At 44.4% G+C, this 14,574-nt stretch overlaps 1 protein-coding gene across 1 annotated transcript in view; it reads right to left on the minus strand.

Annotated features, from left to right (window-relative positions):
* The window catches only part of HGFAC (HGF activator), a 69,189-nt gene that overhangs the window by 13,522 nt on the left and 41,093 nt on the right, over nucleotides 1-14,574 (minus strand). The window contains exon 8 of the mRNA XM_073340141.1: nucleotides 4,372-4,546. Coding sequence (XP_073196242.1) covers nucleotides 4,372-4,546 — 175 coding nt within the window. The remainder of the gene's footprint in view (nucleotides 1-4,371; nucleotides 4,547-14,574) is intronic.

A 14,574-nucleotide genomic window follows, 5' to 3' on the forward strand; every position in this document is an offset into this window, starting at 1 on the left:
GTGCTGAGCAGTCTGGACTTGATCCAGCAAAGCATTTAAGCATGTGCTTAACTTTAAAGCTTGTGATTTGTCCCATTCACTTCAGTAGGGCTATTCATTGCTTGAAGTTAAGCATGTGCTTAAGGGCCAGGTTTTAAAGATGCAGTTAGTTGCCTAGTGTAATTTTCAAAAGCTCCTAGGCTCCTAACTCTCATTGATTTTAAATGCTTTGCTGGACTGGGTCCAGAGTGCTCAGTACTTTACAGGATCAAGTCCCCATGCGATGTACGCATTAATTAGCCCCATTCTATAAAAGACACAGATGGGTTAAGTGATTTGCTTAAGGACATAGAGCAAGTCAGTAGCAAAAATAGCTAGCACTTAAGAATCTAAAACACCTAGCCTGTTTTCAGTCCATTAGACAACTCTGCTAATACATTGAGGTAATGTGAGGATAGGTGAAGAATCTTATTACATTCTTTAAAGCAAGAAAAAGATGGGAATATCAGGATGAACTCAGTTCCAAGTTTCATCAGCATTAATCTGGAGTAGCTATTTGGACACAATGGAGTTACTCTAGATTTACAGCAGTGTAAATGAAAGCAGAATTTGGTCCTTCAGCTGTCTCTCTCTGTGAGTAAATGCAAACATAGGAAAAACTTTGCAAATGTATTTGAAGGCAAACCAAACACTCTTAAAAAGTAGATTAAAAGAAATATTCAAGATTTCACTAGAGAATAATGAATGTTGTTTTCTTAAAGGAACTAACTGCAATTGATTGGTTCCAATATGCTTCTCTGAGAAACAGAATTATCTTTGTCAGTGCTGCAGAAATAACCAGAAATATGTCTGATTTGCTCATTCCATAATATAATGGTAGCTTTCAAAGCCTCAAAAAGATCTTCTCTATAACTAGTCACAATGACAAGATAATACAGGGCTTCAGGTAAACAGGGAGCCTAATTTGAATATGACTTATCCTAAACCACACACTTTCTTTTTAAGATTCTTCAGTAGCTTTCTGAGTCTACCTTCTACTCTTCAAAGACTAAAACACTTTAAATTCTCAGAACAGAAGCAGCAGCATGGGTTGAGTCATCTACCGCCAACTATGTTTCTAAATTAGAATATTTGAACAAGAATATATCTGTGGGATTACAGAGTGTATTGGAGATACCCACCTCAAAATTAAAATCTGCTAGCAAAAAAAGTGGGAAAAAAGGGGCTTTACTGTTTCTTCTCTGCATTATAGAGGGCATGATCACACCAGCCCCTACACAGGTATATGATTTACTTCTTGTATTTTAAATCTTTAAGTGAATGCTGTGCTCAAAGGGACAAAATTGACAAGGTCTAGATTCAGCAAAGTGCCTAAGCACATGCTTAAAGTTCAGCACATGTTTAAACCCTTCTGAAATTAAATTGGTTTGATCTCCTGAACTGGCTTCAGTTCAGCAAAGCACTTAGGCATGTGCTGAACAGGGATGTTTTCAAGTACATGCTTAAGTGCTTTTGTGAGCGGAGGAATAGTCCCGCTATTGTGGGGAACTTTCCTGGCTTCTGCACTACCCCAGTGAAGTGGGCTAGTGAAAGGATTGGAGTCCTCGCTCCCACTTACTTTACCCAGTGGCCTCCCTGCCCTTGAGGACTCCCCTTCCACTCTCCTGTCTGGCAGAGTCCTTGTAACCCCAACAAGGCTGGGCCCAGGATTCCTGGGAGGCTTGACCCCCAACCCTGCTGTGGTCACCTAGGACAGGGGCTAGGGTGTCCCCACTCCGGGGTACTCTCTCTGCACTGGGCACTTCTCTGACCCACTGACCATTACATAAAAGTTAAAGCAAATGCAAGTGATTTAATCAACAATTAATTTTAAAAAGACTAAGGAATAATGGGAAAGGTTACATCAAACACATCAACCTGCTCTGTGGCAGGGAACATCACAAACAGTGTCTCTGGAACCTCAGGGCAGTTCACAGTCTGTTCCTTGTAAGTCCCAGGCCTTCTTCTCAGCCCCGGGCTGTGCTGCAGGGATGCTGTGGGTTGGACACTCGCTCTGGTGGTGGCCACACGCTCTTAGGCTCTAAGTGGTAGGACCCTTCTGCCCAGTGTCGCCCCCGCCCTGTCAGGGTTATGATCCAAGCCTGGCCTGCAGAGCCTCTTGGCTGAGGCGTCTCCCTGTGCTGGGCCCGCTGCCCAGGGTCCCCCTCGCTCTCCCTAGCTGCTCACCGCACGCAGCTCTGGACTGCTCTAGCCCCAGCTCCACCACTCTGTCTCTGCACTGCTGCTGCTGCTCTGCCTCCAGCTCCCTGGGCTGCTTCTTTGGCCCCTCTGCCTCTGGTTGCTGCAGCTCTGCTCCCAGGACAGGTCTGCTCTGCAGGCTGCTTCTGTGACTCTGCTCGCAGCACTGACCGGCTTCCTGGGCTGCTTTTCTGGTCCCTCTGGATCTGGGACAGCTCTGCTCCCCAGCTTAGCTTCGGCCCCTGCTTTCTCCTTAGCTCAGCCCCACTCTGTCTGACCCAGGCAAATCCAGCTCACACGGAGGACGGGACCTCCCTGGCCTCCTGACTCTCTGATTAGCCTGCGCACCCTGTCATTCAGGCTGACCCGGAGCATTGGCCTCTCCCCATTGTTCCTGGGGACTATCAGTTTCAGGGTCCTGGTTTCCCATAGACCCTTCCCCTTTTAGTACTGGGAGCTAGCCAATCAAAACACCCCCACTGAATGTTAGTAAGGGGCCAACAGTCCCCTTACACTTTGTTAAATCTAGACTCTGCTGTGGAGATCAAACTAATTTGGATAAAAGAAGAAACACTTTTTTGGAGATTCAGAAAGCAGATTTTATTAATTTATTTATGGCTCTCTGCACTCACTGGCTTCCTGCAAAAGAAGGGCTACTGTGAGAAATGATGCTTTCATAATATTTCCAAATAAACCAGGGTCTATAGGAAATTTCATGAGAAATTCTGATCTCTGCAGATTACTAGCCTGATTTCCAAACAAAACAAAAAAATCAGATAACAGCAGGATAAGCATCTGAACCAATCTCTAAAATGTCTGATATTTGCCCATCCCCACTGTTTGCCATAAAATGGACATAAATTGTATGTCTCTTTCTTTTGGTTATCTGAGGCCTGGAGAAAGGCCAGCTGCTGAGAGAGGGCATAGGAAGGGATAATTCCTAAGGCCCAATCGCAACAGATGATCTGACTAGAGCTGGTCAGAGAAACGTATAGAACCATATCCCTCCAGAATATGCAGTTCCATTGAAATCGATACATTTCATAAAATTGTATTGATTTCATTGGAATTTCATTGCAGAAGAAAACAGGAAAAGTTTGGACAACATCAAAACATCCTATTTTGAATTTTTTAGAATAAAACATAGATTTTTTGTTTTGAAATAACTTAATTTCCATTTTGTTAGTTTGTAGTATACTTAAAAACATTCTAAAAAGGCAACATTGAAATGTTTTGATTTTGTCAAAACAAAATGTTTTTGACCTGAAATAGTTTGTCTCCTCCCCCCAGAATTTTCCTTCATGAAGAATTTCACAATTTTCTGTTTTCCTTCCAATTCAAAGTGAAACTAAATTTCAAAATCTCTAAATCCTTTGAGAAACAGAACTTCCATTCTCCACATAGCTCTGATTTTCATTTTTACATATACCCTATTCCTGGATGGACCCTCTCGTCTCCATAGCTGCAGTGACTGCTGAGAGTGCTGATGATACGCTACAGATAGAGGCAGAATGCAACATCAACATGGAGAGGGGACAATTGCCAGAACACTGAGCATCATGACAGGTTTCAGAGTAACAGCCGTGTTAGTCTGCAAAAAGAAAAGGAGTACTTGTGGCACCTTAGAGACTAACGATGAAGTGAGCTGTAGCTCACAAAAGCTTATGCTCAAATAAATTGGTTAGTCTGTAAGGTGCCACAAGTACTCCTTTTCATTCAGCATCACAGTCGCTCTTTGGAGGAGACGATGAAGTTAACTACGGGCCCCTGGGGTGACTCTATGAGGTATTGTTTTTGTTTTTTGGGACTCGTGTGGAAAAGGTCACAGAGATGAGAAAGCTAAAAGGCCCCGAACTTTCTAACATTCCCTCAAGTCTAGACATTCTTTTGGTGGCCCTAGCTAGCTAGGTATTTCAGTTGCAAGATCCTACACTTTCTAAATGTAGATCCCTTTTGAGGACCTACTTCTCCTAGGCTGCTTAAAGTGAGTCTATGAATTTCATGTTCTGAATAGACTCTCTGAAGCTAACCAGTGTTACTGCAACAAAAGATAACTGCTGAACGCATATCACTGGTAATCCACTCTTCCAAGATCACTGCTATGTTCAACGTATACTTCAGTTTACAAACACTGAGTGTGCCAGAAGTTCTTACCTGCAGTAAGAGTAGGGTCCCAAGCCCAGCTGCACAGCTTTTTCAACACTGTCAACGTGAAGTTCTTGGTAAAGCAAATCTGAATTCCAGGGTACGCAGCTGTGTCCAGAAACAGTCATCTTCACAACCCCTCTGTACTCTGTACCATTGCCACTGTAACATCGTTGGCGAGGGACTGGACAAAACACAATATGCTGATCAGAAATCAGGGCAAATTCAGTGCTCAAGAAATGTTTATTTCATCACCAGTATCCTAAGTGATATCTCTGTGAATTACAAGTCCAGTGCCTTGCACCTCGTGTATTTATTTCTGCTGTGCAAAGAGGGTGTACAAAACCTCCAAATCAAGTTAACAGTGGCATTCATTTTATACATGTGTAAGTGAACACACAACATAGGCGCCGACTCCATGGGTATTCTTGGGCTGGAGCACCCATGGGGGGAAATGGTGGGGGCTGAGCACCCACCGGCAGTCCCCCTACCAGCTTCCTCCCACTCCCCCAATGCTTCTCGCCCTCCAGCAGGCCCCACAGATCAGAGTCTCCCCCTCCCTCCCAGCGCATCCCACTCACCATGAACAGCTGTTTTGTGTTGTGTAGGAGGCCGGCGGGGAGGGGAAAGGAGCAAGGATGCAGCATGCTCGGGGGAGGAGGTGGAACTTTGGGGGAAAGAGGAGGGACCAGGGTGGAGCGGGGGCAGGAAGAGGCAGGGCATGGGTGGGGCCCTGGGGGAAGGGATGGAGTGGGGGCGGGGCCTGGGGAACAGCCGAGCACCCCCCAGCACTTTGAAAAGTTGGCACCTGTGATACACAAGGTGCAAAGCAGTGGAGAATCAGGCCTAACGTGGTCACCATTAATGAAAGCCTTTCATCAGCAAGGTGCAGCAAAGTACGCACTATCAAACGTTTAAAGCACCTGATTTGTAGATGGTCTTGAAAACCTGGCTTCCTGTCACTACATGTGCAGCTCCACACACCCAGACATACATGTGCTTTTCAAGCACTAACAGTTGCTCAAATTTACACATACAAAACCTCATTTTTCTATTACCTTCACACTGGTTATGTGTCTAGATGGGATTGGCACATGTATCTTCGACCACCTATATGCGCAGCTGTTAGAATCTGTCAGTGCACATCCAATTATTAGTGCTCGACAAGCATTTGCAGGGATGTTTGTATACACAAACATGAACAGAACACAGGGGCGCTGGACCATGGCCCTCCCACTTTTGAAAGTGGATGGGCCTGGCCTGTCCACTTTTTACCACGGGCCTGCCCCTGCTCTCTCTTCTCTTCCCCGCAAGGCATTGCCTCCAGGCCAGGCTTGAAGCCAGAGCCAGGTTGGGGTAAGTACCGTGCAGGCAGCTATAGGGAGCCACCTGCCCTGGGCAGGGGGTTGGGAGGGTGGGGATATGGGCCGAGGACTGCTCTCAGGCCCAGACTCCCCTGTCCAGCTCCAGCTGGGCTGGGAGGCGGGGCTACAGGGGGAAGAGGAGGGGCAGGGATAGAGTAATGGAGGCCCCGTGACCCCCATAGATTTAGGAAGAATCCTTCGCCCTGATAGAACAGGAAGCCAGCCTCTGAAAATCCAACTCAGAGAAACTCAAAGTAAGCACAGAATCCTCAAAAGTACAAACAGGACTAATTATGACCAGTTCCTACAGTCCTTCATTGCCCAGCAATTTCAGTAAGAGTTACACAAGCTTGATATGTGCAGGACTGAGCTCTAAGGGGGTCTATTCTTCCATCAGGAATAAGGGATTTAAAGATATAACATCACAAGCTGCTTAACTGCTGGTACATCAACCACAGCATACCACATGGGCAGCCAAACTTAGCAGGTATCTGCTGATGTTCTTCCGAGAATTTGTGTTTTTTGCCCATGACCTGTCCCTGACTTTTACTAAAAATACCTGTGACTGAATCTTAACCTTAATAATGAGTTCTGCTTTTGCTTGGTTGGCGGGGCAGGCCTGGGGGTGGAGCAGAAACAACAGGCAGCACTGGTTAATAACCCCCCTAAATTTTTCGTGGTCCCCAATAAAACATTCTGGGAGGGGGAGTGGGTCCGGGTACGCAGCCACAGTACATGCCCCTAGTGCAGCATTCCTTTCCTGCAGCTAGGCTGCCTGCTTTCGTAGCATCTGGTTATCGGAGGCATGCTCTGCCAGTTGGGCCTGCAGTGCCACCTTGCCATTGTGGAGCTGGGTGGATTGCCTGTGCAGAGCTTGGTTCTCTGTTGTGAGCTATGATACATGGGCTCAAAGGGTGGGGATCTCCTCCTGGGAGTGGTCAACTCATTCAGACATCTCCCATAGCCTCTGGGACATGCCAGGCAGGGAGTGGCCTGCTGCCTCCATGGTAGGCCATCAACACAGGCTAGGGTGATCCAGGAAAACTGTCAGGATTCTGACAACGGCAGCCAGAACCAAGGGTCAGAGCAGGATCTAACCTGAGGCTGAGAGGATCAGAGGCACTCATAGTCAAATTCCAGGCCAGAGTCAATACCAAAGATCAGAGTATGAGTTAGGTTTCAGGATCCAGGTCAGAAGGCAAGGTCCAAATCAAGGCAAGGTCAAAGCCAGAAGTTCAAGAACAGGGAGCAAGAATGATCATCCAGCTACAGGAGATCCGTACCGCTGCCTGGATATTTTCTGGAATGCCCCTTGGGTTTATATAGGTCAGGAAGCCAATCAGGAGTCAGGAGTCTGCTGCCTGTCAGACCTCTTGAGGCAGGACTTCCGGTGGTCTGTGTCTGCAGTGGGTTGTGAGTAGTTGAGCGCAAACTCATTATAACTGCTGCTGGGGACAGCATGGAGCGGTCTGCTACCTGGCTCCTCTGCAGGCCTGGATTCAAGACCTGCTGGGCCATTTGCAAAATTGGATCTGTAGCTGCATTTGGATTCCAAACACCTCTGTGTGATGTTCTGATATGGCCTTTTGGATCAGGCCCATTTCTACTCAAATTCTTCTCATCCCAATAATTGCTAATAAAACTTATTTGAAATAAATTACCTAAGTTTTAAATAATAACGATAATAAGTGTATGCTCTTTTTAAGGTAATTTGCTGATCAAGACTACAGGATAATGAAATATCATCTCTGTTTGACTGAAACAGGCAGGTTCATGGAAAAAAAACCCACTGTGCTTTATGTTAACAATCTCCTGTTACATTTGGCCAGGGAAGTGCCAGGTGCAAGTTTTATTGGTACTGTATTTATTACATTCAGAAATGATTTAGAGATGTGAACTTTTTTAAGAATGAAAGAGGAGAGGGGCCCATCTATTAACACAGTATCAGGGCCAGATTCTGCAAGGTTCTAAACACCAAGAGCCCTCAATTCTCACTCAAGTCGTTTATAGGAGGTTTTCAGCACCTCACAGGATTGAAACCTAATGTACATACATTGTTGCATATCTGTAACTCAATGCTACAGCTGCGGAAAAAATACAACTGGATGTCTTTGGCTGTTTAGATAGTTTTCTAAATTTTCGCTTGTGTTCTAGTCTTTAAAAAAACAAGAAAACACCATATTCAGTCATATCTATCCATCAGTCTACCTAGTGTGGACTCCTTTTGTCCACAATCCAATCTCCATACAAAGTCTTTGACAACATCAAAACTCATTGGGCGAGTTGAATAGCAATATCTCTGAGTATTTTTTTAAATGCTTATTGTGGAAAGAGGTCTAGGTTATTCATTCTGTAATGTCCTGTGGCGGTAAATCCACACAAACACAGTTAAGCTATTTTATTAGCAGGCATCCACCATCTGCTCCACACTCCAGCAACTCACTGACGAGACAAACAGTGCTGTGGTTTGCAGATCACAATACAGAAGACCTTAAAAAGACACATCATTGTATTCCTCACCAGTGTTTTAAAAACACACCAAGGCCCAAGAAACATTAGCTTCTTCAATTCTGACCTAACAGTTCTCATATAAATCACTGGACCTAGAACAGTCTTGTTTGCAGCTCTTCTTCACTGGTTGTCTTCTAACTATGGTCAGGTTGAAAAGGTTCCTTTGTCCCCACTTTAATGGTGCTAAGGCAGTCTGCTTTTCCACAGTTCCTAAAGAATTTCTCCAATTTGGAGTTGTTTTTCCCAGATTTTTTGTGGTTTTGTGCAACTTTTCCTCCTTAAAGTACTTTTTATTTTTCTCTGTTGAGTTTCTGAAGAACTGGGAATGGAAGGTTCTGTCTCTTGTGTATTTCTAGTGTCAATGAACATTGGGAGTCCCTCAAACAGTTTCATTCTGTGTATCCATTTGCCACCACACCTTCACTAGCACTCTCAGGAGCTGCATGTTTGAACAGATTTTAAAACCTCATTTTTTGAAATCCATCAACTTGTTCTTGTGCCTTCTTGAATCTTTTTCAGACACTTTATTTGGAGTCTGCAGCAGCTTGTGTCTTTATTCTGCTTTGTCGTAGTGTCCTCCAGTCTCATCCCTTTCTGTGCTTTCTGCTAGTTTCAGATGTGCATATTATGCATAATTCTGCTGGTAAAAGGTGTATTTTTCCTCTTTAAGTTTTGCTTCCAGTGCACTGCAGTCCTGAAAGGCCTGTGAGATGTAGGAGATACCAGCTTTCTCTGTTTCAGTAATATCTTCTCCTATAGACATTGCCTGACCCACCTGGAGTTCTTGTACCTTGCCTGCATGTCTCCCTTCCCCATCATGGATGGATTTCCTTCCCCCCACGAGGGGTGAAAGTAAATTAAAGGATTTACCGGTACACCGGAGTCTTGAGCAGTGGGCGTGGCCTTAACCAGAAGAGCCAGGGCCTTAAATCCCCAGGCCCTTTAAAGGGCCCGGGGCTCCAGCTGCCGTAGTGGCGGCTGGGAGCCCCGGGCCCTGTAAATCACCCCTGAGCTACCAGCTGCAGAAGCGGCTGGGAGCCCCGGGACTCGGGGCGATGTAAAGGGCCCAGGGCTCCAGCTGCTGCTACTGCAGCGGAGCCCCAGGCCCTTTAAATCACTGAGGAGCCCTGGGGGCTCCCGGCTGCCACCGCCACCCCGGGGTTCTGGGCTCTGGCAGAGCTTTAAAGGGCCTGGAGCTCCACTGTGGTAGCAGCTGCTGGAGCCCCGAGCCCTTTAAATCCCCGCCTGAGCCCTGCTGCCCGAGCCCTGGGGTAGCAGTGGCAGGGCTCTGGCGGGCATTTAAAGGGCCCCGGGGCTCCAGCCACCGCTACCACCCCGGCCCTTTAAATCGCCGTTGGAGCCCCACCGCCGCTACCCCAGGGCTTTGGCAGCAAGGCTCTGGCGGGGATTTAAAGGCCTGGGGCAGTAGCGGTGGCTGCAGTTCTGGGGCCCTTTAAATCCCTGCCAGAGCCCCGCCATGCTACCCCAGGGTTTTAAATTGACGTCTGGGAAAGCCGGTCCCGGAACAGCGCACCGGCTCTTGCCAGTACGCCGTACCAGGGCTTACTGGCTTACTTTCACCTCTGCTCCCCACCCACTTGTGTGTGTGTTTGAACCCTTGTGAGGGCCTACTAATACTAGCAGGTACAGCACAGGTCTGCGAGTCAGGAGTACGAAGCTCTGTTCCTGGTGCTGCTACTGGTTTCCTATCTGACCTTGGGCAAGCTACTTAATATTGCTGTGTGTTCGCTTCCCCCTCTGTAAAATAAGGCTGGATAACTCTTACTGGGGAGTTGTGATGGTTCACAAATCAATGTTTATAAAATGTTTTTAAAATTTTGCATGAAAACCACTATAGAAAATAATTCTTTCCACTTCTATGAGTCTGTAATTTATTTACCATATAGCTCTCTGCTTGGTCACATGATTCTATACAAACAAAAACAATCGAATTAGCCCATTTATGAAGAAAAAAATGGTTCATACAAAGTGCTGCTTTCCACTGGTAAATGGCAGTACGACTGCCAAGAGCACAACAGTCTGACTGAGCTTATCACTGGAACAAATTCACAGTGAAAGCATAGTCTGATTATGAAAAACACAAAAACAATTTGTTGTGGGCCAAAAGCTATGCACAAAATTGGCAGCCTCTTGAAATGAATTAAATCTAATAGAAGGCTGATATGTAAAACAGGAATGGATCTGATCATGGAATGAAGTAATTTATAACAAAGGAATTCTTAGTTGAACATTTGCTTAAAGAATGCATGCTGTAGTCACTGCAAGTAAATTTACTGTTTAAAATGTTTCTACTGTAATAAAAAATACCTTATCACTTTTGACTTGCAAATATTTAAAAGCTCAACTGAGCTAGAATTCAGGAGATTAGTGTTTACCAAAAAAAAGTCATAAATCTACCTATTGTGTAAACAGAATCCTTTTATATACAATTTAAATCCAAAGTTCTATAAATTCCACCAGGAGTTCATCAGGGCCTGACAAAATAAACTGAATACATTCTACAGTTAACAGGGGGGACTAGTTTATCTTTCATTTGATTTTTCTAGTGACATTTTAGACTACAATTTCAGCACAGCAATAATAATTCACACTGATGGCCATGTATGATCTAACTCCACGTAGGTATTTATATTTCATAACAAACAAACAAAACAAACAAAAGCTCTTGAACAAAGAGTTTGTTATTAGAAAGGATAAAGAGATACAGAAGTTTTGGGCAGGAATGAACAGGATCTCAATAGTGCTATGTTTTTTTTAACAAAAGGATGCCTACGTAAGGACCACATTTGCAAATTCTAGGATCCAACTTACCCAGTCGGTTCATCACTAGCCTCTCACTAATTCAATCAATTCACTCCCAGTCACTAAGGTCCAGATTTTTAAAGGTGTTGAGGTGCCTAAAGAAGCAGTTGGGTATCTAATACGATTTGAAAAGCTACTCTTAGGCACTTTTGAAAATCCCACTAGGTGCCTATCTGCTTCTTTCAGCACCTAAATACTTTTTAAAATCTGGCTCTAAATCAATTTGCTCAGATTCTCTTGCCTATTAAGTCAATTCACACACACCCACATACTAAATCTATTGACTCTTCTCCTCCCACCTAGTCAGTCTATTCACACCGCCTACTAAATCAGTTAATCTGCATCCTCCTCTACATTAAATCAATTCACACACACCTTCCTGTATATTAAATAATTCCCCCCCTCCCCTGCCGCCGCCCCGGCCTGCTCACTCAATTCACTCACACCTATTAGCTCAGCAGTCCCCTGGCCAGTCAGTTCACCTATTGGTTTGCACTCAGCTCATATTTAGAAGAATTTCTTCACAACCATAAAAGTATAAGAATTTTTTTAAAAGTAAAGTTCAGCTTCTTAACTTGGTCCAGCTTGTGACCAGCCTAGGAGCTGCCATGGACAGCCATAAACTCTGTAAGGACCTGGGTTGTGTTCTGTTTGGAAAGGCACATCCAGCCATATGAAATCCAGAGAGGTTTGGGTTTATGAGAAGCTGTAGTTTTCAGTAAGGTCAGTTGTGTTCAGAGAATACAGAAAAGCTTTTTTTGCTTTTCGTTTAAATAGCTACTGAGCTACAGTATCCAGACACAGCAGGGGTGGTTTTCTTGCTGCTTATCATCATCATAATTTGTTATCTATATAACAGTATCACCCATAATATGCTAGTTGCTGTACAGACATCCAGGAACGCACAGTCCCTGCCTCAAAGAGCTTACAATGGAAAAGGAGGAACAGATGAAAATGGCAGGGAGAGGAGCTGAAAGACATAGAAGCTAAGTCTGGGCCCTTTCTGCACATCTCTAACACAAATTATATGAGGAATCCCTGCTCATGATTCCCTGATTCCATAGCTAAGGATGAGTTTTGCACCAAAAACAGGGATTCACAGTTTTGTCATATATGAAAACAGTGTATCCTCTCCAAAATTACAGCACTCACACGCTGAATAAGAATGATTTTTCTGAGAATTTTCAAGTAAATTGGGTAATTATTTTATTAGTTAAAATTAATTGCAAAAGGGTCCTTTAAGAATTTCAGCACCCAGGCTCAGACTGTTTCTTTTTCTTGAATTATCTTAATTATGGATCAGCACGGGTGCTTCAAACTTCTCTTATAGTTAAACTCACTGAAATCTTATGCTACATTTGAAGGTGGTTGTTTTTTTTTTAAATGATGGACATTTTTTCTTTATTCCTCATAACTGAAAGTGTCTTCTTTAGCAAGGCTGCCAAATTATGTTCTGTGGCAAAAAATTCCACATAGAACTTCTCTCTTTCAAAGTGGCTACCATCTCTCATCCATCTCAGTGGGGCTGAGGTTGTAACTTGTCAGCAGTTAGAAGCCCTTCTCAAAATAGCAACCTATCTCCAACAGTTCTCAGAAGGTCTGTTCTTAACAAAGATGGCTGTTGGGTTCACTCTCACTGAAAACAGTTGGAGTCAGTGGCCATTTGAAAGAGGGCCCTACCTGAGGGCAGTTATGGCCTCAAGTCTACTGAAAACAATGGGAAATGGAAGCCATTTTGAAAACTGGTAATTTTTCAGGAGTTTCTCTGAAGATTTTTATCCTCAAGCTTCTACTGACAGACAAACTTTCAGTTAGGAAAATTAATGGCAAAAATTATCATTAATCTTAAATATTTATTTTCAAATGCTACATGTTGCACCAGATCTACTCAACAGAGAGGGTATGTGTAGGGAAACATGGGATGCAAAAGGCAGGGGGGAAACTACAGTATGTATGTGTGTAGTCAGGGAGAGCAAAGAGAGGGAAAAACTGGCAGGTATATGCAGGGGAATGTGAAGTACAGCAGAGGTTGGAGATTTGGAGGGCAGAGAGGTGTAGGAAGGAACACAAGGTTCAGGGAATTTGGAGGAGAGAAGGTCAAGGGAACCTGGACTGTACACTGGCTGATTTGAACTGCTCTGGGCATTCAAACAACCTCAAACCCTGCGCTATAGTGGTACACGAGAAGGGAATGGGGAAAAGCGAAAAAAATGTAAACTCTTTTTTAAAACTGAGTTCCAGGTTATCTGGGATCACAAACACCAAAATGCCTTAATCATGATCGTGTTGTTATTGTATGGTATATTCCTGTAGCGGTGGTAGGTTATTATCATTAGTTTAGTCTGTATACATTCTGGCAAAGAGCTTTTCATTTTTAAACATGTTTTCACAGCCCTGACAGATAAGCTGGATCTCTCCTTTCACATTTTGTGCGTGGGTTTTATGTATCCGCATGCAGATGGCTCACAGGCAGCTAAAGTCATTTGTTTAGCAGGCCAAGTGTTTGTTTTATTATTTTCAAGTAAGCAATCAACACCTGTTTATTTCTTGCTCTAAACAAGTCAGACACACACCAGTAGTATAGCGACACTACAGTAATCTTGGGTCTCATAATAAAGGCCGTACTGCATACACATTTATGAAGTCACCTTTCAGCTTTGAGCCTTGGAAGTTGCCAACTAAAAGGGAACCTTAACACTGTCCCTGTTAGGACTCCATTTTGCCATCAGAGAGTTATGGAGTCACACTGCCTCTGAAGGAACTCTGTGAGGGATTGTGTCGTCACTCCCAGGGCTCCAGTAAATGCAAGTGGCGTATACTGCCCCAGTCAGAACCATGTTGCATGTTCCCATTTCCTTGGCCAGCCAGCACCAACTGACCTGAGTGGAGGAAGGGCTGGGAGATGACCCTTTGGGGTGGATGTCCTACAGAGTCAGCTAAGAACCCTGGAGGACTTTCCCCTTTTGCAAGTTTTTTTAATGTTTTTCTAAACTTTTTCATTGCATTCCTTGATAATGCGAATGGCTCGTAGTGATACAGTTTAACAGGACTAGCCACTGATACCACATAGCCCCTGATAAGCCTTCCCCTCCTGCAAAGTTAATATTGGAGGGTCAGAGAGAGAGCTGATTCCCAATCACAGTACTCAGGCGCTTGCCTCCTATCTTCCCTAGTTGAACTTCCACCGACCCCTCAACTCCTGAGTTCTTCATCTTCCTTCTAAGTGATACAGCCTAACAAAGCCATTTCTAGAAGCACTACACACTTCTCTCACTGCAGAACCCCTCAAAACCAATGACTAAATCCTGAAGATCCTGCTTTAATCTTCCCCTGCTTGTTGCACTTCTCACACGCGACAGCCATAAAATATCACTCTTACTTTCCTTCAGGATGCTGCCAGGAAAAAACGGTTACTCACTTTCTCGTAACTAGAAAAGGAGGACTTGTGGCACCTTAGAGATTAACCAATTTATTTGAGCATAAGCTTTTGTGAGCTGTATAAATTGGTTAGTCT

This window comes from Lepidochelys kempii, chromosome 4 (assembly GCF_965140285.1).
Source record: "Lepidochelys kempii isolate rLepKem1 chromosome 4, rLepKem1.hap1, whole genome shotgun sequence".
In the NCBI taxonomy this organism is placed as follows: domain Eukaryota; kingdom Metazoa; phylum Chordata; order Testudines; family Cheloniidae; genus Lepidochelys; species Lepidochelys kempii.